This window comes from Colletotrichum scovillei (assembly GCF_011075155.1).
Source record: "Colletotrichum scovillei strain TJNH1 chromosome Unknown Contig00009, whole genome shotgun sequence".
Classification (NCBI taxonomy): domain Eukaryota; kingdom Fungi; phylum Ascomycota; class Sordariomycetes; order Glomerellales; family Glomerellaceae; genus Colletotrichum; species Colletotrichum scovillei.
In genome coordinates, this window is record NW_023336267.1 from 3,283,797 (window position 1) to 3,303,941 (window position 20,145).

The window sequence follows — 20,145 nt, forward strand, 5'->3', positions numbered from 1 at the left end:
GTTATCTCACCCTTTTTATTTTACGCTTATTTCCTTTCTCAGCCTTTGGCCAGATCGGCCCATCAAGCTGTTTTTCGCTGTTTTCTTCTTTTTTCGGTTGTTTGGGCTTGTCTGTCTTAGACTGCTGGAACACTGGGAAAAGCGCCCGCCCTCTGACGGAACTATGGCTTGTGGCCTACCTACCTCACGGCAAGGTCCGCTGTCATGAGACCCGGACTTTTTCTCGATATGTGGGCTGATTTGGCAGCCCCGCGGCGGCGGCGGCGGCGCGGCGTGTACGTCTTGGACGCTTTTGTAAAAACGATTTTGGAATCTGGAGAATGAGGCAATGGTATGGGGCTCGTGGATATTGTCGAGCGAGGCATGGCGCGGGGCGGGAGAAATACCAACACGCATTGCGATTATCGAGGACAGATCACATCACATCACCTATTGCGCCCCCCCCCCCCCCCATCGCGATGATGACGACGGCGGGGGAGGAATCGCGATTTCTGTTAAAACATTCAATATGCCCCTTGATACACTCTATTCAGCCTCGATAACATCGTGTTACACGGGAGGTTTGTCGTACTTCCCGCTCGTCAAACGTGGAGGATCGATCCCGATTGCACGTGGGGGAGGTTCACACTTACGTTGCAAGGGGAAATTCGAGGGGAGGGAAAGACGAACAACCGAAACAGTGACTAGCGGGAAGAAAGGGTCGATTGGAATGCAAATTCTCCGACGGAGCTACGGGTTTTTTTTGGGCTGGAGATTAAGGTCGCCTAGGGACAGGACTTTGGACTGGGTTCATTGGAACGTCAAAGGGAGACTCAGACCATTGGGGTATGAAGCCATGAGGAGGATTTGGTGAGGCGGACTGGGCAAAAGACACAAGAATCATGTTATGTGTAAGCAAGCAAAACCAACGATCCCGCACCATCGCGATCCTTGAGTTTGACGAGAGGAAACAACACGAAACGTGGGCGTTTTTTTGTCTTCCTTGGGTTCGAGTGGTGAGAAAGGGAGAGAGAGCGAGAGGCGTACAGCGGATATCACCTCGATCGTTCTATTTCTTCTGCTTCCTTTTCATCTTGTTCGTTGATTACTTCTTTTCCTTCTCCTGCCCTGTCATTCATCCGCCTTTTTTCTACACCAAGACCTACGCCAAAAAAGAACAAGTGATCAGACTTTCCGCCGCGCACGTGTAGCACCTGATCTTACGGGCTTTTGCTCTATCTATCCTCGCCTACGGTACATCTTCCGCCTGAACTCAAAAGAGATAAGGAAATAAGGAAAAGTCAACGCCACGCTGGCAGATCGGCCTTTGTTCCAAGCACACCGTTTCCAGAATTAGTCCGGGGCCGGGCTTTCGCTACCGAGAGAGAGAGAGAAAGAGTGAGGGAAAAGGGAACTTCTGAGAGATTTTGCCTTCTAGCAGCAGCGCCGCAGACGCCTTTTCGCGTGCGTACCTTGAAACGGGGCAAAAGAGAGCAAGAAGAAGCTGAAGGAGGCGTGGGAGCGGTTCCCAAAGGGTTGTGTTACAAGTGCCGAAGAAAGCTCAAAGGCGAGATCGACTCAAACTCACTTCAAGTGGGCGTAAAAGCCTGGCCTTTACGACTAGCTGAACGCGGGGTACACCAAATAGAAGGAAGAGAACGTGGGCGCTGAGGCTTTTCTTCAAGCTCAAGAGGTAAATATTGGTTCTTCTTTCATCTTCAGCTACCTATCTAAGGCCCCGGATACTTACCCTTCATTTAGCTCATACTTCTCTTGGCCTACATCAAGGCTTGGCATGAGCATCTCATAACAGCAAGCTCTTCACCAGCTTTTCTTCTTATTCTTTCACACAAAGGCCCATCTCCACATACTGTCACATAGAGCCCAGCATGATGAGTACAGGCGCAGGCAGGCAAGGCATGCTCAACTTCAGAGTCACGCACCCAGACGTCTTCACACACGGCATCTGCGGCCGCAAGGACTGCTACCGCGGCTCACCGGCGGCAGCAGACTGCGAGTTCCACGGCAACGCCGTTCGGGATATCATCAGATCGCGGCGGGACCAGAGACGGGCCCGCTTACAACAACGGTGCCGAACCCACGGCGGCAGCATCGACATGACACCAACGGCAGCGACGGCGTCCGCGTCGACGACGAGCCGAAGCGTCACGCCTCTGAAACGGCAGCCGAGTCAAAGCAGCAGCATCAATAGCAAGCCGGATAGCCCGCTGTCCTTCACCTCGTCTGACTTCTCGGCCGACTTTTCACCGTGCGTCTCGCCGCTGATGGAGGATCTTATGCTGGAGGTCACGGATGCGATTGAGAGCAGCGGCCACACGCCGGAGCGTCTTGCCATGTCGCCGAGGCGGACGACGTCGGCGTTCAACATGGACGACATATTCAGAATGATTGATGAGGCTCAGAGGGAGTACGAGAGCCTGAGCGACGCGCCTGTCACACCAGCGAAATCAAGAAACGAAATACCCCGCGAGCCACGCTGGAGCTGGGAGAGCCTGCTAGGCCCATCATGACGGCCCCAACGACTTGGGCAGCATGAATAGACAAACGCAAGATGGTCGAGCCACTTGGCCTGAGCATTTCGTGGTCACAAAGAAGGGCCGCCTTTCCTGCTTCGAAGCAAGATGACAGCACACAAGGGATGCCAGAGTGTACAACTTTGCACCTCTAACAGTTGAAAACGGGATGAATGAGTATCACAAAGAAAGCGTCAGCAAAACCAACCGGGGGCGTCTGAAGAGTTGAGCGTTGTGTCAGCAGGGAATAAGCTTCAATTTGGATTGTACATATTAAAGGGTCTGCACCTTTTTCCTGGTCCATGGTCCCGACACCAACCCGATTAGCCTTTTATTGTAATCGAACACCGGCCTGCCGCTTCGCCGATGATGAGTTCATGTTTGCGTTCTCGCTCGCGTCAAACGTCGGCTTGGCCTCGCGTCGCTTCTCCTCCTCAATCTTCTTCAGCAACTTGTCGGTCTTGCCCTTGCCGCTGCCCTTGCCATGGAACTGGTGACTCATGTGCTTGAAGGCTTCCTTCTGGTCGAGAGATCTGCCGTGATCGTCCACGTACTTGAGCTCCACGTTGGGCTTGTAGTGCTTCTTGAAAAGCTCGTCGACGACGCGTGATTGCTGCAGTTCGCGATGGGCGTTTGCTTGTCGGGCGCGCTCCTCTCTGTCTCTTACAGACATGGAATCCAGTCGGCCGCTGTTTCTGTCGCGCTCTCGCTGGTACTTGGCTCGGTCTTCTTGCTCCCTTTCGAGACGTCTCTTCTCTGCCAAAAATTCGGCCTTTTGGCGTTCGCTCATGTTTCGCTCCGCACCATGAGAGTCTTTGATAAGACCACGCTCTCTGAGTAGTGCTAGAGCTGAACCCATACCGGTGTTGAGTGACTTCTCTTCGTCCACTCCCGTCGCTGCAATTTCTGCAGATGTCTCTCGAGCTCTATCCTCTGGAACATTATAAGCATCGTCGCCCATCGGGTGATCTTCATCGTCGTCGTCGGCGGCGCCCATGGCCGTTACAGGCTCTACTGATGTGGACTTTGGCCTCTTTGTTTTGCGCTCCTCCTCCTCTTCTGGCTTTTTGAGATTGGACACAAACTCGGAAATCTCATCAATGACTACACCGCCATTGAGAGCCTCATTGTCCGGCTCATCTGCTTGTTCTTTGAGTTGCCGAGCAATGTCCTCGGGCCGGTTCTTCTTCCGCCTCTTTAATGCGCTCTTTCGCTGGATGGCGAGGGAAGCCTGCAAATCGTCGTCATCAACAAAATTGTCGTCCTCCACTTTGCGTTTCTTCTTGCTGATAGCCGCGCCGGAGTCTACGTCCATCTCATTGTCGTCTGCCGGTGTCGCATCAAGGGGGAAGATGTCGTCCTCATCAATAGGCTTCTGCCTTGTTGACTTGTTCTTCTTCTTCTTCGGCTTCTTCACCTTGATTTCTGAGATATCAAGGTAATCTGAAGTAGGCGCGTCTTCTGGGTGGAGGGTTAGCGACGTCCCATTATAATTATGTTTAGTTAGGCGATACTTACGCATGACATCGAGATCAACGTTTTGCAACTTTTTGACCTTTTCTGGTGCTCCAAGAATATCTCCCAACTCCGCAATAGCGCCAGACCCATCAAGAGTGAACTTCTTGCCCTTCTTGCCGTAAATTTCTTCGTCGTACTGAGCCAAGATGCCGCGTTCACCATCTTCATCTGCCGCAGCAAAGACGTCGTATGCTGGTTTTTTCTTCTTCAAATCTAGCCTCTCTTGCAATTGCTCTCTGGCTCTGACGTCCATGTTCTCAAGCTCATCGCCCTCTTCTTCATTCTGATCGATGGTCGAGTCCTTCAGGGTCAAGATCTGTTCGTCGCCATCGAGGAAGTTGTCCAACTCGTGCGCGACCTTTACTCCAGCAAGGTCTTTCGAAGTGTACTCGACTGCCGCGAGCGCAGCTGCTTCAGCTGCCGCCTGTTCCTCCTCCAACTTCCTGGCCTTCTCGATGGCCTTTTGTCGCTTCTTCTGCGCTTTCAGCCATGCCTTCGCGTCCACGTCGTTTTCGTCAGCTTCGCCGAGACCCTTGCCCTCCAAGATTGCATTGCGCTGCGCAGCTTCTCTTTCCCTTTTCGCTGCGGCAGCTCGCTCTTCTCGTTTGCGCTTGGCGGCTTCGGCGTCGCGAACCTTTTGGTAGTTGTCGTATGCTTGCGCCTGACGTCCTTCGAGTGTCGCAGACGCATCCTCTTCTTCCGATGCAGAATCGTCGTGCTGTGTTTCGGCTGGGGCGGCACCAGGGACCGGCAATGGCTTCATGCCCAGCGAAACGCGAATGCGATTCGTCTCTTCGATGGTTGCGGCGTCCATCTTGGCTGTAACTTGCGTTCTAATTATTTCTGGCGATAGGTGCGTCTTTCGTTGTGCAGGGTTGAAAAGAGATGCGGTTTCGCCAGTTGACGCGATGGTGAGTCGAGGGCTCCGGACGATGAAAGTAAGGCACTATGGAGCATCGACGGAAAGCTGGAGTTGCAAGTGCGATTCCGATAAGGATACCTTACCAGGCGTCAAACTTCGTGGCCAACCGGAAAAAGCATGCGGCTCACCAACACTTTGCCAGGCACCCAGGCTCATCAGGGTCGTTCTCCACCGCCAACGACCTGTGCTTAGCTAATCGTCCGAGGTGGGTCTCTGATTTTTACTACATAGCGCAGCCTTGCGAAAATTCTCTTCTCTTTTTCTTTTCCTTCTTCAACAAACACGGGCCTGTGCCCAGAATTCCTCTGCTCCTACGGGAGTCAGGGTCGAGTTCTGCGGCAGCTCGATCATCCAAGGAGCCATCAAATTTCATGATGTCAATCTTCCGATCGACAGGTTCAAGAGTGACCGGTCTTGAGGCAGCCATGTTCGCCGTCAAAAGCTTGAGCGTGGTGTAATCTTGTACTGGGGACGTCATATTCCTACCCCTTTTGCCGAGATCGTCGATCTATGAGGTTAGGGAAAACCATGACTTGCCCACAAACTATGACCCTGGAGAACTTCTATTCTTCTCCGCGTAAATCTTTCTGAAGAAATTTCACTATCGTGAGCGCGTAAAGTGGTAGTTTCCATCCGGATTTTGCCCAGCGACTGCGGCGCGTCAGGCGCAAGGCAGCTTCAAGTGAGAAGAAAAAATCGCACTTACCTAAAACTGGCACCCATCTCGCAAAACAGTCTTCGCGGACCATCTAAAACCGAGTTGCGGGCATCTCGTTTGCGCCTAGACCAGAGACCACTTTTGAAGATGCTGTTACCAGGTTTTTACATGAAATATCCCATGTCTAGTACCATTCTTACCTAAGAAGACATGTGAAAGACCTGCAGATAAAAATCGATAGACGAGCCATGATTTTCTCCACGGGCTCTTTCTCGGCGCATCCCGTACCTGGCGCTGTCATCTCAAGCTTGCGCCGTTCGACGATGCATACTGCTCCTGCATCTTGGTGCCCACCCTCTCGCTTCTCAAGGCCATCAGAGTTTGTCGGTTACGGCGCAGAGTCCCCGTTCTGGATATCCCGGCCGGCCGAGTCAACGGGGCCAAGTTGGCCAACATGTGGGATGGCCGGTGCGGGGTGCAGCCGTGTGATCTGGGGTAGCTATTGGCATGGCTAACTCTCTCTCGTCCGGCCCGATATCAACAGGAGACTCCGCCGTAACATCGTTACACTTCATACAGCTTGGTCGACGCTACTGCACGGCAGCAAATGAGCAAGCTGTAAAAAGGACATTTCGGCCTCGAGGGAGAAGGAGTTTCCGCATTGATGATGTCGACTTGATGGCATCACACCACCAGCATGCGCAGGTGGGTGAGGAAGCATCGCATGCCCAGCTTCTAGATGCCGATGAGACATGAGGCTGGCTCGGATGGGACGACAACAACAACGACAGCTGTTACTTGCCTCTCCTTTCAAATGACCCAGAGCATCGCTCTCTTTCTTAGGTTCGTCCAACTTCGACAAGTGTATGCTTCAGACAAAGGCCGCTTGCACTCCAATACGCATTAAGCATCAGCAGTGCAAGCCATCCAATGTCTCAGTCGTTCGATCAAGCCTAAGCCTCGGGAAGGGGTGTGCGGGGAACGCTTAAACCTCTTCCTCCACTACCCCTCGACCCCAACCCCCATGAGTCCTCCTGAAGTTCATCATAGCCACCAATAACACCCCGCAGTTCCTGGCGGAAAGGACCGAACGACAAGGTTGTCTGATCTCCTTGGCCTTGCCGACGACATCATTCAACCCCTGTCTGCTATCCTTGCTGCCTACCTGAGGTGACCTTCTGATTATACAGCCAACCTGGTACACGTGCGACCTGTACGGCATCTCTTGAGCTGGGATTATTGTTACCCTTGTCTCACGGCACTGCTGGAGCACTCGTAGCTGCCGGCACTGATACTATTTACAAAAGAACCTGAAGAAGTTGAGAGTGAGGACGACGAGAGGTGGGATCGTAGGCTTGTACTCCAGAACCGAGTGGGCTTGGAGGAGCTATTGAACGGCTCGACCACAATTCTCTCGCCGTTGTGCCGACATAAGTCCAGCTTCTAGCTCGTGACGAGGGGCATCTTGGATGTTCGTGAGACTAATGCAGGCCAGCTTGACAGCTCGGTGATACTCCAGCATTCGGGCCTTCGAGGCACATCAAAGCAACCCACCCTGAACACACCCCCTGCCCTACCGCTTCTTCGTGCCTTGCGAAGAAGTATATAATCATCATGGTTCACCTACAACATGTCATGTCAGGAAGCCTGGCACACAACACCACAGAGCGCCTTACACAGCCCATCATGAAGCTTCTCACTTCCGCTCTTCTGCTTGGGTCACTCGCCACCCAGACGATCTTTGGCTATCCTGGCGGCCAATTTGTCAAGAGAGACGTCGACTCCTTCATTGCCACTGAGACTCCCATAGCCCTTGCGCAGCTACTCTGTAACATTGGCCCTAACGGTTGCCATGCTCAAGGCGTCAGCTCTGGCATCGTTATTGCTTCTCCGGACAAGACCGACCCACCGTGTAAGTTCCCTAACTTCTGTTGGTGACACGCTTCAAGCAGAGAAACGAGCTGAGGAACAAATTCACCGACTTGCTCTCCGAGGGGCAAACGTGGCACCTTGATCCAGGGACTTAAGCTAACGTACCACAGATTTCTACACGTGGACTAGAGGTAAACGCAATCTACGAGTGGCTTCACTGCAGAAACTGACAGATCTGTAGATGCTGGTCTCGTCTTCAAGGCTGTGGTAGACATCTTCACCAACAGCTACGATGCCAACCTTCAGACCAACATCCAGAACTACATCGCCTCTCAAGCTCGTCTCCAGGGAGTCTCAAACCCTTCCGGAGGCTTGGGCGATGGTGCCGGTCTTGGCGAGCCCAAGTTCGAAGTGAACTTGGCTCCCTTCACGGGTGCTTGGGGTATATTGGACACTTGCCACTAGATTTGAGGCGCATACTAATATTGACTTAGGACGACCTCAGAGAGATGGTCCGGCGCTGCGAGCCATTGCCATTATCGGTTACGCGAAATGGCTCGTATCAAACGGCTACTCATCTACTGCCTCATCCGTCTTGTGGCCGGTGATCCGCAATGACTTGGCATATGTTGCCCAGTACTGGTAAGAAGACCAGATTACAATTGGCTATGAGCATCTCTGACCTGTCTCTAGGGACCAGACTGGTTTTGATCTGTGGGAGGAGGTCCAGGGAAGTTCTTTCTTCACCGTCGCCAGCCAACATCGCGGTAAGTTCACCTCAGTACATGATGAACAGTCATCAAGACTAAGTCAAGAAACCAGCTCTTGTTGAGGGCAGCGCGTTGGCCCGGTCTCTTGGACAGTCGTGTGCAGCTTGTGATGCCGTAGCTCCCCAAGTCCTGTGTTTCTTGGGCAGATTCTGGAACCCTTCGGGCAACTTCATGGTTGCAAACAGTGAGTTCATGAGCACAATCTCATCTGCCTGTCAGTGAACCACGCAGTCTAACACCCTCAAGTCAACGGAAACGGAAGATCTGGCCGTGATGCCAACGTTATCCTCGCCTCCATTCACAACTTCGACCCGGCCGCAGCCTGCGACGCGGCGACTTTCCAGCCCTGCAGTGACAAAGCCCTTGCCAGCCACAAGGTCGTCGTCGATTCTTTCCGTTCCATCTACGCGATCAACAACGGTATCGCCCAATCCGCCGCTGTTGCAGTCGGCAGATACCCTGAAGACAGCTACTACAACGGCAACCCGTGGTACCTCAACACCCTGGCCGCCGCCGAGCAGCTCTACGACGCCCTCTATGTTTGGAAGCAGCAAGGATCCATCACAGTCACCCAGACGTCATTGGCCTTCTTCCGTGACCGTGACGGCTCCGTTGCACCCGGGACGTACGCCTCCGGCTCGTCAACCTACAACTCGCTCATCAGCACCGTCAGCGCCTACGCGGACGGTTTTATGAACGTGGTCGCGACCTACGCCCAGTCCAACGGCTCGCTCGCCGAGCAGTTCTCTCGCAGCAACGGCCAGCCCCTTTCGGCGGACGATCTCACCTGGTCTTACGCAGCCTTCCTCACAGCCGCCCAGCGCCGCGCCAACGTCATCCCCAAGGGCTGGGTCGGCTCTGCCACCTCGGTCCCGGGTACGTGCCAGGCTACCTCCGTCGCCGGCTCATACTCCAGCGCCACGGCGACTTCGTTCCCTGCCAACCAGACGCCTGGTGGAGGAGGCGGATCACCCACGGGAACCACTACGGGGGCTACGCCGACCGCGACGGGATGCCCTATTGCCAGCTCCGTGCTCGTCACTTTCAACGCCCGGGTCGTGACGCAGTTCGGCCAGACGATCAAGTTGGTGGGTAGCACCGCCGCCCTCGGAAGCTGGAACCCGAGCAATGCCATCGCATTGAGTGCTTCGGGATACACTTCGGCCAACCCCATCTGGACTGTGACCATTGAGTTGCCGGCTGGTACGACGTTCCAGTACAAGTACATCAACGTTGCCAGCGGTGGTGCCGTCACTTGGGAGAGTGACCCCAACCGCAGCTACACAGTCCCGTCAACCTGCTCGTCGACGGCTACGAAGTCTGACACCTGGCAAGGATAGTTATATTGGAGTGCCTCGGTGGTTCACCGTCTTTGCAAAGAGCTGCATGGAGCTGTTTCAAAACACCCTAGGGAAAGGGGTGAAGTACATACGCTTATCTTCTTGCACATATTATTCTTGAATCTTTAGTTCAATATCTCATGAAGTCCTGCTGGTCTTCTTAGGACTTCTCAGAAGCACGCTTCTCCAACTCCGTGATGATGGTGTCAACAGTCCACTCCAGAGTAGTCTCCATATCGATATCCAGTCCCTTGCCAAGCTGTGCCTTGATGTTCTTCTCATTTAATACCTCCGCATTCAGCTTTCCTTCGACGTCTCCATTCTCAAAAAGCCACGAATGAGACTCGACATAGTTCGGCCAGACAATCTTGTCCACGTACCCAGGAGGGTCTTGCCAGAATCCCTCCAACGTGACATATCCATCGCGGGCCTCGCGCCGCTGCGTCGCCTTAGCGCGACTTACGAGGAGGAATAGCTTGATGTCGATAAGTTCCATGGTCGTCTCCATCTCCTTACAGTAGAGGAGAAAGCCGTCAAAGAGACAGACATTGAGCTTGCCCTCGGTAAAGATGGCGTGTCCTGGCTTGCCGGGCTGGAGCCAGGCTTCGACTTTGGCTTTCATGGCGGCGATCTTCTCATCCGAGACTGGGCACTTGCCGACGGAGTTTTGGTCTTCTTTCGAGTCCACAAAGGGCTGATATTGTGTGAGAAGCGTGAGGGGGATTATGTTATTCGCATGGAACTTACAGGAAAAGTACCAAGCGTGAGGGGGATTATGTTATTCGCATGGAACTTACAGGAAAAGTACCATTCTCACGAATGTGAACTAAAGCCTTTTCCATATCGGGGATAGATATGGATTCAGGGCAGTCCCAGTCCAAGAGACCATTCTTACTTGGTAATCTATTCGGAATGTAAGCAAGATTTAGCCAATTCTATAATTCGCAGGGACTCACTCGGATTCGGCTTTGTAGAAATCGTCCTCGTGAAGAATAAAGGTACTGGGGAAAATATCTCTCAACAGACGGGCGAGTGTCGTCTTCCCGCTGGAAGAGCAGCCGCTCAACCCGACGATCACAGCATTCTTCCCCGCCATCTTGAGGCTTTATCGTGATGCGCCTCACGGAAGATATGTCTGAGTCGTGAGCGAGTGTGTCTCTCAGGATAGCAACCTTCTTATGTGTTGCTTTCGGACTTGATGGGGAATACTGACAGAGAGAAAGGTAGGTAAGACTCGTTTATGAGTCGTTACCCGTCAGATAGACCGCCAGTTGCTAAATTCTGAATAAGGTAAGCGGGAGATAGTCGCAGCCAAGTCTTGATCTGAGATTCCGGCTTGCAGTAGCTTACTATTAGATTGTTCGATCCCCATGAAAGAATAAACCCCACCACTACCCCTCCCTGGTAGGAAGGTCAGATAGTGGGGGCAGCCTCCGCTGAAGGGTTACCGGGAGCGGCGGTGCAGGGGGGTTCAGCCAAATTCAGACAGGCCAAGGCAGGCAAGGCAAGCCCCTGGCGTGCGTCATCCGGCCTGGCGAAGCGCTGTCCGAAAGACCTGGACTTGGGAACTCGACGTCTCCAATTCCATCTATCCAATCCTATCCCACAGAAAAGTTGCAGTTCATCCCATCTCACCCGCCCAACTCCTCCAGACAGTCGCGGCGTTTCTCAGCAATTCTCCCCTTAAACCTTTCCAGCCGACACCGAAACACCTCTACAACCCCGAACAAGCCGCGCAACAATGGCGGACACAGGCGGCCAGCAGACAGCCGTGGTGCTGTCAACCTCCATCGTCGCCCTCATGACGGGCTTCCTCCTCGGCGTCTACTCGATCCGCGGCTACCTCATCTCCCCCGAATTACGTTCCGAAGCCCGCGCCAACTTCGACGACCCTGTCGAGAGCGAGGAGTCCGACATCGACGAGGACGATACCGTTCTCGATCACGCGCCCAACTGGGCCAATGGCCTAGATGCCGACCGCCGTGACGGTCTGCGCCAGCGTAAGGGCAACGCATCCGGGAAGCCTGCCTCTTCCAAGAAGCCCAACCCGGCGGGTACACCGCTGGTCGATAACAATGAGGAGTGCAAGCTTGTCCTCGTCGTTCGGACGGACCTGGGCATGACCAAGGGTATGTTCTTGCTCCTCTCTCACCAAACCCCTGAAAGGCGATCCAAAGCTTACCAATCTCTCTCCTTTGTAGGCAAGATGGCAGCGCAAGCCTCGCACGCGACTCTGGCATGCTACAAGTCCCTTTCCAAGATCGCAGCGAAAGACCCCTCATCCTCCGCCGCCAAGATCCTTTCCCGCTGGGAGAATCTCGGCCAGGCCAAGATTGCCGTTCAGATCAAGAACCAGGACGAGATGCTCGAGCTCATGGGCAAGGCCCGCAGCCTCGGTGTCACTTCCGAGGTGATTGCCGACGCCGGCCGGACGCAGATCGAGGCCGGCAGTCTGACTGTCCTGGGCGTTGGCCCTGCGCCCAGAAGCTTGGTTGACCAGATCACGGGACACTTGAAGCTTCTGTAAAGGCAATCTGGGATATCCAAATGGTTCATTACAAAAGAAAAGTTATGGGAATTTAGACTCTGGGAACATACACGAATGAAGCGTAATGGCGTACGGTACATAAAAGTAGGCGAAGGCCTGATATATTTCGCTTTACATGCGGACATGAGATATGTCCTAGAATGATCAAAAGTTACGCTGCTTACGCCAATGTTGATGATGTTGGTTCTTGTGACTTGTCTCAAATGCCTACCTAGTTTGTTCCTGCTAAGCAGCTTAACGCTGTAGGAAAATAGTGGTACTGGGACCGGTGGGAAGAAAACACCCAGAAGTACATATAGCAGCAGGAGATCTCTTATGGAGAAGACAGAGAGTGTAGAGAATATCTTCCAGATTCGGGTATTCATGGTCACTAAGGGAGCAAATGCCTAAAACGCCTTTTTACATGCAACCAACTCCCCCCGTTCCAACTTTTGTCAACACTTTTTACAGCCACAAATTCCCACCTCCTCACCATCCGCATTATTCCTTGCGTGCGAATCTCGACAGCACCGGGCCGAGATCAGCCTCCGCCTCCTGGTTCTTGCTCTCCCTCTCCTTCTTGCGCTTCTCCCAGATCTCATCAACCTTCATTCTCTTCTCGTCAATGATGTTCTTCTTTCTCTGCTTGCGCAGGTACTTCTTCAACGCGCCGTTCTTGCCCCTGGCGCGGTTCTTGATCTCCTCCTCGACGGATAGCGGCTTCGCGTCCAGATCCTTCTCAGCCTTGCGCTGCGCGGCCGAGCGCAGGTCTATGTTACCGATGAAGTTGGGGTCCAGGGCAATCATCTCGGGCTTGAGCTTGTTCAGCAAGCCCTTGACCTCGGCCTCCTGTCTCTGCTTCTTGGTCTCGAAGGGGTTGACCTCGAGGGCGTCGAAGTTGGCCTCGCCGGCGCCGGGGATGAGGTGCGAGGAGAAGCCCTCGTCGTGGCCCGTGCCGAGGACGTCCTCGAAGGGGCACCACCGCACGCGCTCGACACGTCTGCCTTCGCCTCCGAGAGCCATGTACGGGCTCTGGATCTTCTCCTGGACGGGTATGTTCTTGTTGAACAGGTCCTTCCAGACGCTGGTCTGCGTGCCCCAACCGACGGCCGTGAGACCCGAGTCGGAGATGGCTACTGAGGATGCGGGTGTTCTCGTGAAGTACTGGTTCACTTCTCTGAACATTCTGATGTCCCAGACGGCCATCTTGCAGTCTTGGCCGGTGGAGACCATGTATCGGCCCTCACGGTCAACGGCTAGTGATCTTACCGGCCCTCTGTGCGCCAGGAGCTTGACGAGAGGGTCGGTCTGGTTGGGTGACCAGAGAGTGACTGTGCCGTTCTGGTGTCCTACGTGGAATACGGCGTTCCAGGGGTTTTGGGTCATGGCTGTTGGGGGGCCGAGCTTGGTGGGGATCTCGGAGACGATGTCGCCTGTCGAAACGTCCTGGTATTTGAGGAAACCTGTTGACGCCTGTGGCCGTTGTCAGTGAAGCTCAGAAGAGCTTGTGTTCGTGGTTTGAAAACTTACCACTGTGCCGAGGAGGAAATGGTAGGGGAGGAACTCCATGTGTGTGACCTCCATGTGTTTCCTCAAGCAGTGGATCTCAACACCGTTGTGGTCGTAGATGTAGACATACTTCTTCTGCGCAACAGCAAAGAACTGGTTGTTGTGCAGCCACCGCACATCCCGAATCGTCTCGTTGAGTTGAATCTCGCACCCCAGCTTGCCTTCCCTCCAGTCAAACGTCGCAAGGTGACCTTTCCGTCCCGCGAGCAGCAGTTCCCTGCCGTTGCGGGTGTATTCGCCGACGTACGGCCCCAGTTCCTCCAGCTTCAGCTCGAACCGCTTCTGCGCCGTCGTGACGGAAACGCCCTCGGTGATCTCATCCTGGCGGACCTTGTACGTCCTCTCGAGCTCCGTCTCGGGCTCGAGGAAGCCGCTGCTGTTCTCGAGAAGGATCTCGGCGTCCTTGGCCTTGATGGTGGCGTCGCGGTACTTGTTCTCGAGCTTGGAAAGGTTGGTGCGCAGCTTCTTGTCCTTGATCGATTTCATGTTGACGCTCTTGCCGCGACCGTACGACTTGTTCGCCTCCTTGAGCCTCCGGATCTTCTCCCGCTCCTCGCGCGGGACGAGGTCGGTGCGGCGCTTCACCTGCACGGCGCCATTGGAGTGCGGGTTGTCCCTCCGCGATATCGTCTGCGTCTCGGGTGTGTCGATGTCCATGGTGGGCAAACGGGTGGTGAGGTTCGTTTTCGTGGCTGGCAGGTCTGGAGTTCTCGTGGAGTGCCGTCGCGAAGGGTCCCTGCAAGGAAAAAAAAAGTTCACTGAGATGCTCGACAGCAGTGACTCGGCCCAAAATTTCTTCGGCTCTTCTGTTATCGGGATCCTGGTTCGAGCGTATCTTATCACCCCAGCCAGTGCCCCGCAGAAACTTTCGGCGAGCCAATGGACGTCTCCAGATAACGCACGCACGAATTCAAAAAAATAGTCGGTCAAAGTACCCCTCCATCCGCATCACAGGCGCAAATCCGTCCAAAAAGTCCAAAAATTGCGCCGTACTCGACCAAGTCTCGATTTCGACTGTGAACAGTAGGAAAAGAAGCCTCTGTCCAACCTGGCTTCGCTACCCTTTCGTTTCAAGGCTGGGGGAGACGGGAAACCGCCCGCCGCGACCATGAGTCACTCTCACCGACCGACGACCAAAGTCACCCACAAGCCCTTCAAGTCCAAGCATGCGTCCAAGGGTGCGCTGAGGGACGCCGCCAAAGGTTCGCCTCCAGATTCTCCCTCACCCAAAATCCGAGGGCAGATTTTTTCGTGGAACTTACAAACTAATATTCGGTTTGAATAGGCAGACTCCCGGGTGACGAAAAGGGGCAGCGAAAGACACCCCACCAGCAAGTTCTGTCCAAATTCGACCGACGAAACCAGGCCAAGCAGCGCCAGATCGCCAAGCGCAAGGAGAGATTGGAGGAAGCCAGCTTGTTTGTCGGACGGGATGGAGCACCGAGAATTGTTGCGGTCGTTCCCCTATGCCAGGATGGTGACGCCGCGGTCGCTATTAAGCAGTTGAACGAGAGTGTGGACATCGAGGCCGAAGTGGGGGAGACGCCGTTCCGAGTCTCCGTCGACAGATTCAAGCAGAAGGTCCAGTACATTCCTCTTAAGCGGGACCTGAATGCGGTTTTGGACGCCACCCGGGTTGCCGACTTTGTGGTGGTCATGCTCTCCGCTGATGTCGAGGTCGATGAGCTCGGAGAGCTGATGCTGAGGAGTCTGGAGAGCCAGGGTCTGTCAACCCTCTTCACCGTTGTCTACGGTGTGGACAAGATCGACCAAGCCAAGCACAAGCAGTCCACCCTCGGTTCTCTGAGGTCATACATCACCCACTTCCACCCCGAGCAGGAGAAGCTCTACCAGCTAGAGAACAGACAGGAGTGTGCCAACCTCATGAGGTCACTCTGCAACACCACACCGAAGGGTGTCAGGTGGCGCGAGGACAGGAGTTGGATGTTAGCCGAGGACATCAAGTTCGCCAGCTCAGGACTTGACTCAACAGTCATCACTGGTGTCGTCAGGGGACGTGGCTTGAAGGCCAACCGCCTGGTTCAGCTGGGCGACCTTGGCACCTTCCAGATCGAGAAGATTACGAGTGCGCCGCTGCCCAAGAAGCTGAAGAGGGGCGAAATGGCCGTAGAGGAGACCGAGACCGAGGAGACTCTTGATACCCCTGATGAAGACCAGGATGATTTGGCAGAGCTGGCCCCTGATGCGCCGATGGAAGACGACGAGATGGAAACGAATGAGCCGCCAGAGATCCAGAAGGGTGTGCTTCTCGATGACCACCACTACTTCAACGACGACTACTACGAGGCCGCGGAAGCCAAGACCAGAGTCCCCAAGGGAACGTCCAACTACCAAGCGGCATGGTACCTCGGCGACGACATGTCAGACTCAGGTTCCGACATGGAGGACTTTGAGATGCAGGACGGCGACTCTGAGGAGGACGAGGCCCGCCCCGAGGATGGTCTCGAGGGTGCCGCGCCCAGAGAGCCCACTGAGGGTGCACCTACAACATACGCACAGTCCGAGAAGTTCATCGAGCCGGATGAAGAGGAGGACGCTGCCGGTCTCGCCGCCTACCGCGCGCGCAAGACGGACGAGGTCGAGGACGACAAGGAGTTCCCCGATGAGATCGAGCTGCACCCGGGCGTTCTCGCGCGCGAGCGCCTGCAACGGTACAGAGGTCTCAAGAGCCTGCGGACGAGTGAGTGGCTCGAGAGCGAAGACCGAGCCTACGAGCCCGAGGAGTGGCGCAAGCTCCTCCAGATCCCAGACTACCAGGCGTCCCGGTCGCGGTCCACCCGTGAGGCCCTCGTCGGCGGCGTCGCTCCCGGCACCCGCGTCCACGTCTACCTCAAGGGCGTCCCGGCGTCCTTTGAGAAGTCGCACCAGCCCGGCCGGCCGGTGACGCTCTTCTCCCTCCTGCGCCACGAGCAGAAGAAGACGGCCGTCAACTATCTCTTCAACCTGAGCGCCGATCACGATAAGTCCATCAAGGCCAAGGAGGAGCTCATCGTGCAGTGCGGCCCCCGTCGCTTCACCATCAACCCCGTCTTCTCGCAGCCGGGCAACACGCCCAACAACGTGCACAAGTTTGCCAGATACCTCCACCCGGGCCAGTCCGCTGTCGCGACGTTCATGGGTCCCGTCACCTGGGGCGCCGTCCCCGTGCTGTTCTTCAAGCGCACCGAACCCACATCCGGGGACGCCGAGAGGGATTCTGCCCTCAACCTGACGCTCGTCGGCACCGGCACCGCCCTGCCGTCATCGACGAACCGCGTCATCGCCAAGCGCGCCATCCTGACGGGTCACCCGTACCACATCCACAAGAAGATCGTCACCATCCGCTACATGTTCTTCAACCGCGAGGACGTCGAGTGGTTCAAGGCCCTGCCGCTATGGACCAAGCGCGGCCGCACCGGCTTCATGAAGGAGCCCCTCGGTACCCACGGATACTTCAAGGCGACCTTCGACGCCCGTATCAACCCGCAGGACTCTGTTGGTGTCAGTCTGTATAAGCGTGTGTTCCCACGCAACGCAGTCCCCTTTGAGGGGCCTCTGCTTGAGGCTGGCGTTCCCGAGCTGGTCGAGCAGGGCGATGTGATGATGGAGTAAAGGAAAAACAAAACATAGGCCAAGGGAAAAAATAAAATGAAAGTCAGACATGATGAGATGGAAATGCCCAAAAAGGGGTGCGCCCCGGGAAAAGAATGCATAGATATTAGCAGTAACGTCGGCTATAGATACAGGTCTGATGCCATCCTCCGGAGTTTTTTTTTGAAAAGAGAGATTCGTTCAACTTTTTTTTGCATCAACCCTCACTTCTTACATTCTTCCAACGTTCGATGGCACATATGCTACTCAAGCCTTGAGGCTGTCAAGGCCCTCCGTAGGCCGCGGTCCGCCCGCAGCCCTACGGTTCTCCTCGGCACCACTCGCCTTCCACGCGCTAAGCATGAGGTTGACAATGTGATCAACGGCAACATTCTTCTTCACCTGCGCAAACACGGTCGGCCCGCCCTCGCGCATCTTGCGCGCGTCCCTCTCCATGACGCCCAGATCGGCGCCCACAATCTCGGCCAGATCCGTCTTGTTCACAACCAGCAAATCGCTCTGCGTGATGCCCGGGCCGCCCTTGCGCGGGATCTTGTCGCCGCCCGAGACGTCAATGACGTAGATAATGTAGTCGGCCAGCTCGCGCGAGTAGTTGGCGGCCAGGTTGTCGCCGCCGGACTCGATGAGGAGGAGGTCGGCGTCGAACTCGCGGTGGAGGTCCTCGAGGGCGGCGAGGTTGGCCGAGATGTCCTCGCGCACGGCGGCGTGCGGGCAGCCGCCCGTCTCGATGGCGCGGATGCGCGGGGCGGGCAGGGCCTTGTGACGGGTGAGGAATTCGGCGTCCTCGCGGGTGAAGATGTCGTTTGTGACGGCGGCGATGGAGTACTTTTCGCGCAGGGCGAGGCAGAGGGCGAGCATCAGGGCCGTCTTGCCGGAGCCGACTGGTCTGGGGGGTTGGGTATGCGTGTTAGCCTTTTTTGTTCGTATTGCATTGCCATTGGGAATCATTCATGTCCAATTTGATACTGGGCATGTATGCCCAGGGCGCTTCTCGCAAGCCATTTGAGGTCATCCAGATCGCAGAGCGATTTTTGGACCGCCCCAGGGCTGGAATAGTATCTTGAACTCACCCTCCAATTCCAATTGTGAAAGCACGATCGCTCCAGTTTCTGCCCTCGACAATGGGCATCTCACGGCCGAGGTAGCTTCCAGGACCGTCGAGGATCTCGTGGGAGTGGCCGTGCTCCTGGGCGTTGAAGCCGCCCTCGTGGGCGTGCGCGTGGCCGTGAGGGCCGTCGTGTGAGTGCTCGTGAGACATGGTTGTGTGAGGAAAGTACGAGTTGTGATTAGATGGGAATTCTTCAAAACCTGACTTCACTGTTGTACAAGGAAGGGAGGTTTGTGAAGCTGTGGCTTATATGGAGGAAGCTGTTGAAGAATGGCGGGGTCACGTCTGAGCACTGTCAAGGGATCGCGGGGTCCTGGACTTATCGCAGCGATAAGATCTCAGCGCGTTGCGCCCGGGCGTAGGAGAGCTGATCCCCCCACGGCCGCCGCCGGCGCACTGAGTGCGGGGACACACCGCTCCTCCGGGTCCGCGAAGAGAGAGATTCCAGTAACGAGACGCAGCACTCAAATAGCACTGACAGGTCGATCATCTCTGTCTCTGCAGCCGTTGGTTGTCGCCGTATCGAATATCAGAAGTCCCGCAATGGGTGAGCAGAGAATAAGTATCTCTACTTGTGAAGCATCTTGTATTCGTGCTGCCGCCCGTCTCACCTACTGGGGGCTGTAGATATGCTCATCCGTGAACCATGCACCAATCCCTTCCAACGCCTAAAAATATGCATCGCGAACCATAAATCAACCATCTTATGCTCTCCAGTGTAAGCTCCCTTCACTCAAGCCTTGGCTGGCGAACCACCGCTCCCCTCATCCTTGGGCTTAGGCGGCTTCGGCACCCTCTCATACGCATTCGGGCTAGGCCGCCTCCTCTCGCTCCCCTCGCGACCAGACTTCCTCCCATGCCCGTGGCCGCTGTGGTCATGATCGTGGTCGCCGCAGTCGTGGTCATGGTCTCCCCGCTTACCGCTCTTCTTTCCTTTACCCTTACCCTTGTGGTCTCCCGAGGGTACCCTCCTACGCCCTCCGTTAGTGTCCGCCTCCGAGTCGGAAGAGTCGTCAGAGGAATCCGAGGAAGACTCGTCGCTGGATTCGTCTACGCCTTTGGGGCGGTGGTAGATGCAGCAGACTATGAGGTTGTGTTAGTCGGTACTACATTCGACCAGATGACAGGGCGACGTCAACTCACCTTTTGAGCTCTTGCGTCCCAGGCCCTCGTTATCCACCACGTCCTCCGCCCATCGCACCGACTGCCTGGATGGAGCGTGGGCACCTCTCAGCCGTAGAATTGCCTGCGTGCCCGTCCTGCTCTGCGTTTCCGTCTGAGTCTGGGAGGGGCCTGGTGCCGAGCGCTGCGGCAAACGGTCTTGTAAGCCCGCCATTGTGGTGAGAAATTCGGTACAAGGAAGTTTTGCGAACGTCGAAGGGCGGAGAGGTTTGTGTGGTCGCGTGCTGCCGATGCAGTCACTTTTCTTCGCGGGGGCGCTTCTCACACCGATAAACCCCTAATATTGTAAAGCTTGCTGGGTCTTCTCGAATAGTGGACTTGATGCAGTCGCAAATCTATGGCTGTCGTGCGTGTTGAGGCGTCTGTCGCGTGCAGATTCGTCACCCGGCGGGAAGATCGAGGATATTCAGGGGTTCGTGTATCCGTAGGGATTTGGCTATTTGTAAGTTTGGAGGAAGGCAAAGAGGGTGGAATGCTTTCTAGATCCTTATTTTTTTTCTGGAGGGGCGGGAAAGAATGCGGGCGACGGTCACAGGCCAAACATGGAACCCCCC

General features: G+C 55.3%; 9 protein-coding genes across 9 annotated transcripts; 4 read left to right on the forward strand and 5 right to left on the reverse strand.

The window, feature by feature from the left end:
• Positions 1-1,868: 1,868 nt before the first annotated feature.
• On the forward strand, positions 1,869-2,510 carry HER10_EVM0007160 (uncharacterized protein; the record flags this gene model as incomplete). The annotated part of the gene is made up of 1 exon (XM_035476726.1): positions 1,869-2,510. The coding sequence occupies one exon, from the start codon at positions 1,869-1,871 to the stop codon at positions 2,508-2,510; it is 642 nt and encodes a 213-aa protein (XP_035329572.1).
• Positions 2,511-2,844: 334 nt separating this feature from the next.
• HER10_EVM0009016 (SART-1 family protein) lies at positions 2,845-5,027 on the reverse strand (the record flags this gene model as incomplete). The annotated part of the gene is made up of 2 exons (XM_035478519.1): positions 4,032-5,027; positions 2,845-3,974 (listed from the first exon to the last, which is right to left on the reverse strand). The coding sequence occupies exons 1-2, from the start codon at positions 4,843-4,845 to the stop codon at positions 2,845-2,847; spliced, it is 1,944 nt and encodes a 647-aa protein (XP_035329796.1). The 5' UTR covers positions 4,846-5,027.
• Positions 5,028-6,363: 1,336 nt separating this feature from the next.
• HER10_EVM0011286 (glycosyl hydrolase family 15) lies at positions 6,364-9,593 on the forward strand (the record flags this gene model as incomplete). Its single annotated transcript, XM_035480722.1, has 7 exons — positions 6,364-7,523; positions 7,654-7,674; positions 7,725-7,925; positions 7,978-8,125; positions 8,177-8,250; positions 8,306-8,437; positions 8,500-9,593. The coding sequence occupies exons 1-7, from the start codon at positions 7,226-7,228 to the stop codon at positions 9,591-9,593; spliced, it is 1,968 nt and encodes a 655-aa protein (XP_035330077.1). The 5' UTR covers positions 6,364-7,225.
• Positions 9,594-9,743: 150 nt separating this feature from the next.
• On the reverse strand, positions 9,744-10,782 carry HER10_EVM0006784 (nicotinamide riboside kinase 1). Its single transcript, XM_035476360.1, has 3 exons — positions 10,550-10,782; positions 10,391-10,496; positions 9,744-10,287 (listed from the first exon to the last, which is right to left on the reverse strand). Exons 1-3 carry the CDS (start codon positions 10,687-10,689, stop codon positions 9,754-9,756), a joined length of 780 nt encoding a protein of 259 aa, XP_035329526.1. The 5' UTR covers positions 10,690-10,782; the 3' UTR covers positions 9,744-9,753.
• A 410-nt stretch (positions 10,783-11,192) lies between these two features.
• Positions 11,193-12,201, forward strand: HER10_EVM0006317 (peptidyl-tRNA hydrolase PTH2). The gene is made up of 2 exons (XM_035475906.1): positions 11,193-11,722; positions 11,795-12,201. Exons 1-2 carry the CDS (start codon positions 11,335-11,337, stop codon positions 12,118-12,120), a joined length of 714 nt encoding a protein of 237 aa, XP_035329458.1. The 5' UTR covers positions 11,193-11,334; the 3' UTR covers positions 12,121-12,201.
• Positions 12,202-12,621: 420 nt separating this feature from the next.
• On the reverse strand, positions 12,622-14,394 carry HER10_EVM0007942 (BING4CT domain-containing protein; the record flags this gene model as incomplete). The annotated part of the gene is made up of 2 exons (XM_035477480.1): positions 13,651-14,394; positions 12,622-13,593 (listed from the first exon to the last, which is right to left on the reverse strand). The coding sequence occupies exons 1-2, from the start codon at positions 14,344-14,346 to the stop codon at positions 12,622-12,624; spliced, it is 1,668 nt and encodes a 555-aa protein (XP_035329671.1). The 5' UTR covers positions 14,347-14,394.
• Positions 14,395-14,648: 254 nt separating this feature from the next.
• Positions 14,649-17,327, forward strand: HER10_EVM0006103 (AARP2CN domain-containing protein). The gene is made up of 2 exons (XM_035475698.1): positions 14,649-14,891; positions 14,975-17,327. Exons 1-2 carry the CDS (start codon positions 14,798-14,800, stop codon positions 17,299-17,301), a joined length of 2,421 nt encoding a protein of 806 aa, XP_035329423.1. The 5' UTR covers positions 14,649-14,797; the 3' UTR covers positions 17,302-17,327.
• Positions 17,328-17,381: 54 nt separating this feature from the next.
• On the reverse strand, positions 17,382-18,754 carry HER10_EVM0008110 (uncharacterized protein). The gene is made up of 2 exons (XM_035477644.1): positions 18,372-18,754; positions 17,382-18,187 (listed from the first exon to the last, which is right to left on the reverse strand). Exons 1-2 carry the CDS (start codon positions 18,557-18,559, stop codon positions 17,548-17,550), a joined length of 828 nt encoding a protein of 275 aa, XP_035329697.1. The 5' UTR covers positions 18,560-18,754; the 3' UTR covers positions 17,382-17,547.
• A 253-nt stretch (positions 18,755-19,007) lies between these two features.
• Positions 19,008-20,095, reverse strand: HER10_EVM0004511 (protein phosphatase inhibitor). The gene is made up of 2 exons (XM_035474153.1): positions 19,553-20,095; positions 19,008-19,492 (listed from the first exon to the last, which is right to left on the reverse strand). The coding sequence occupies exons 1-2, from the start codon at positions 19,743-19,745 to the stop codon at positions 19,143-19,145; spliced, it is 543 nt and encodes a 180-aa protein (XP_035329225.1). The 5' UTR covers positions 19,746-20,095; the 3' UTR covers positions 19,008-19,142.
• Positions 20,096-20,145: the final 50 nt, after the last annotated feature.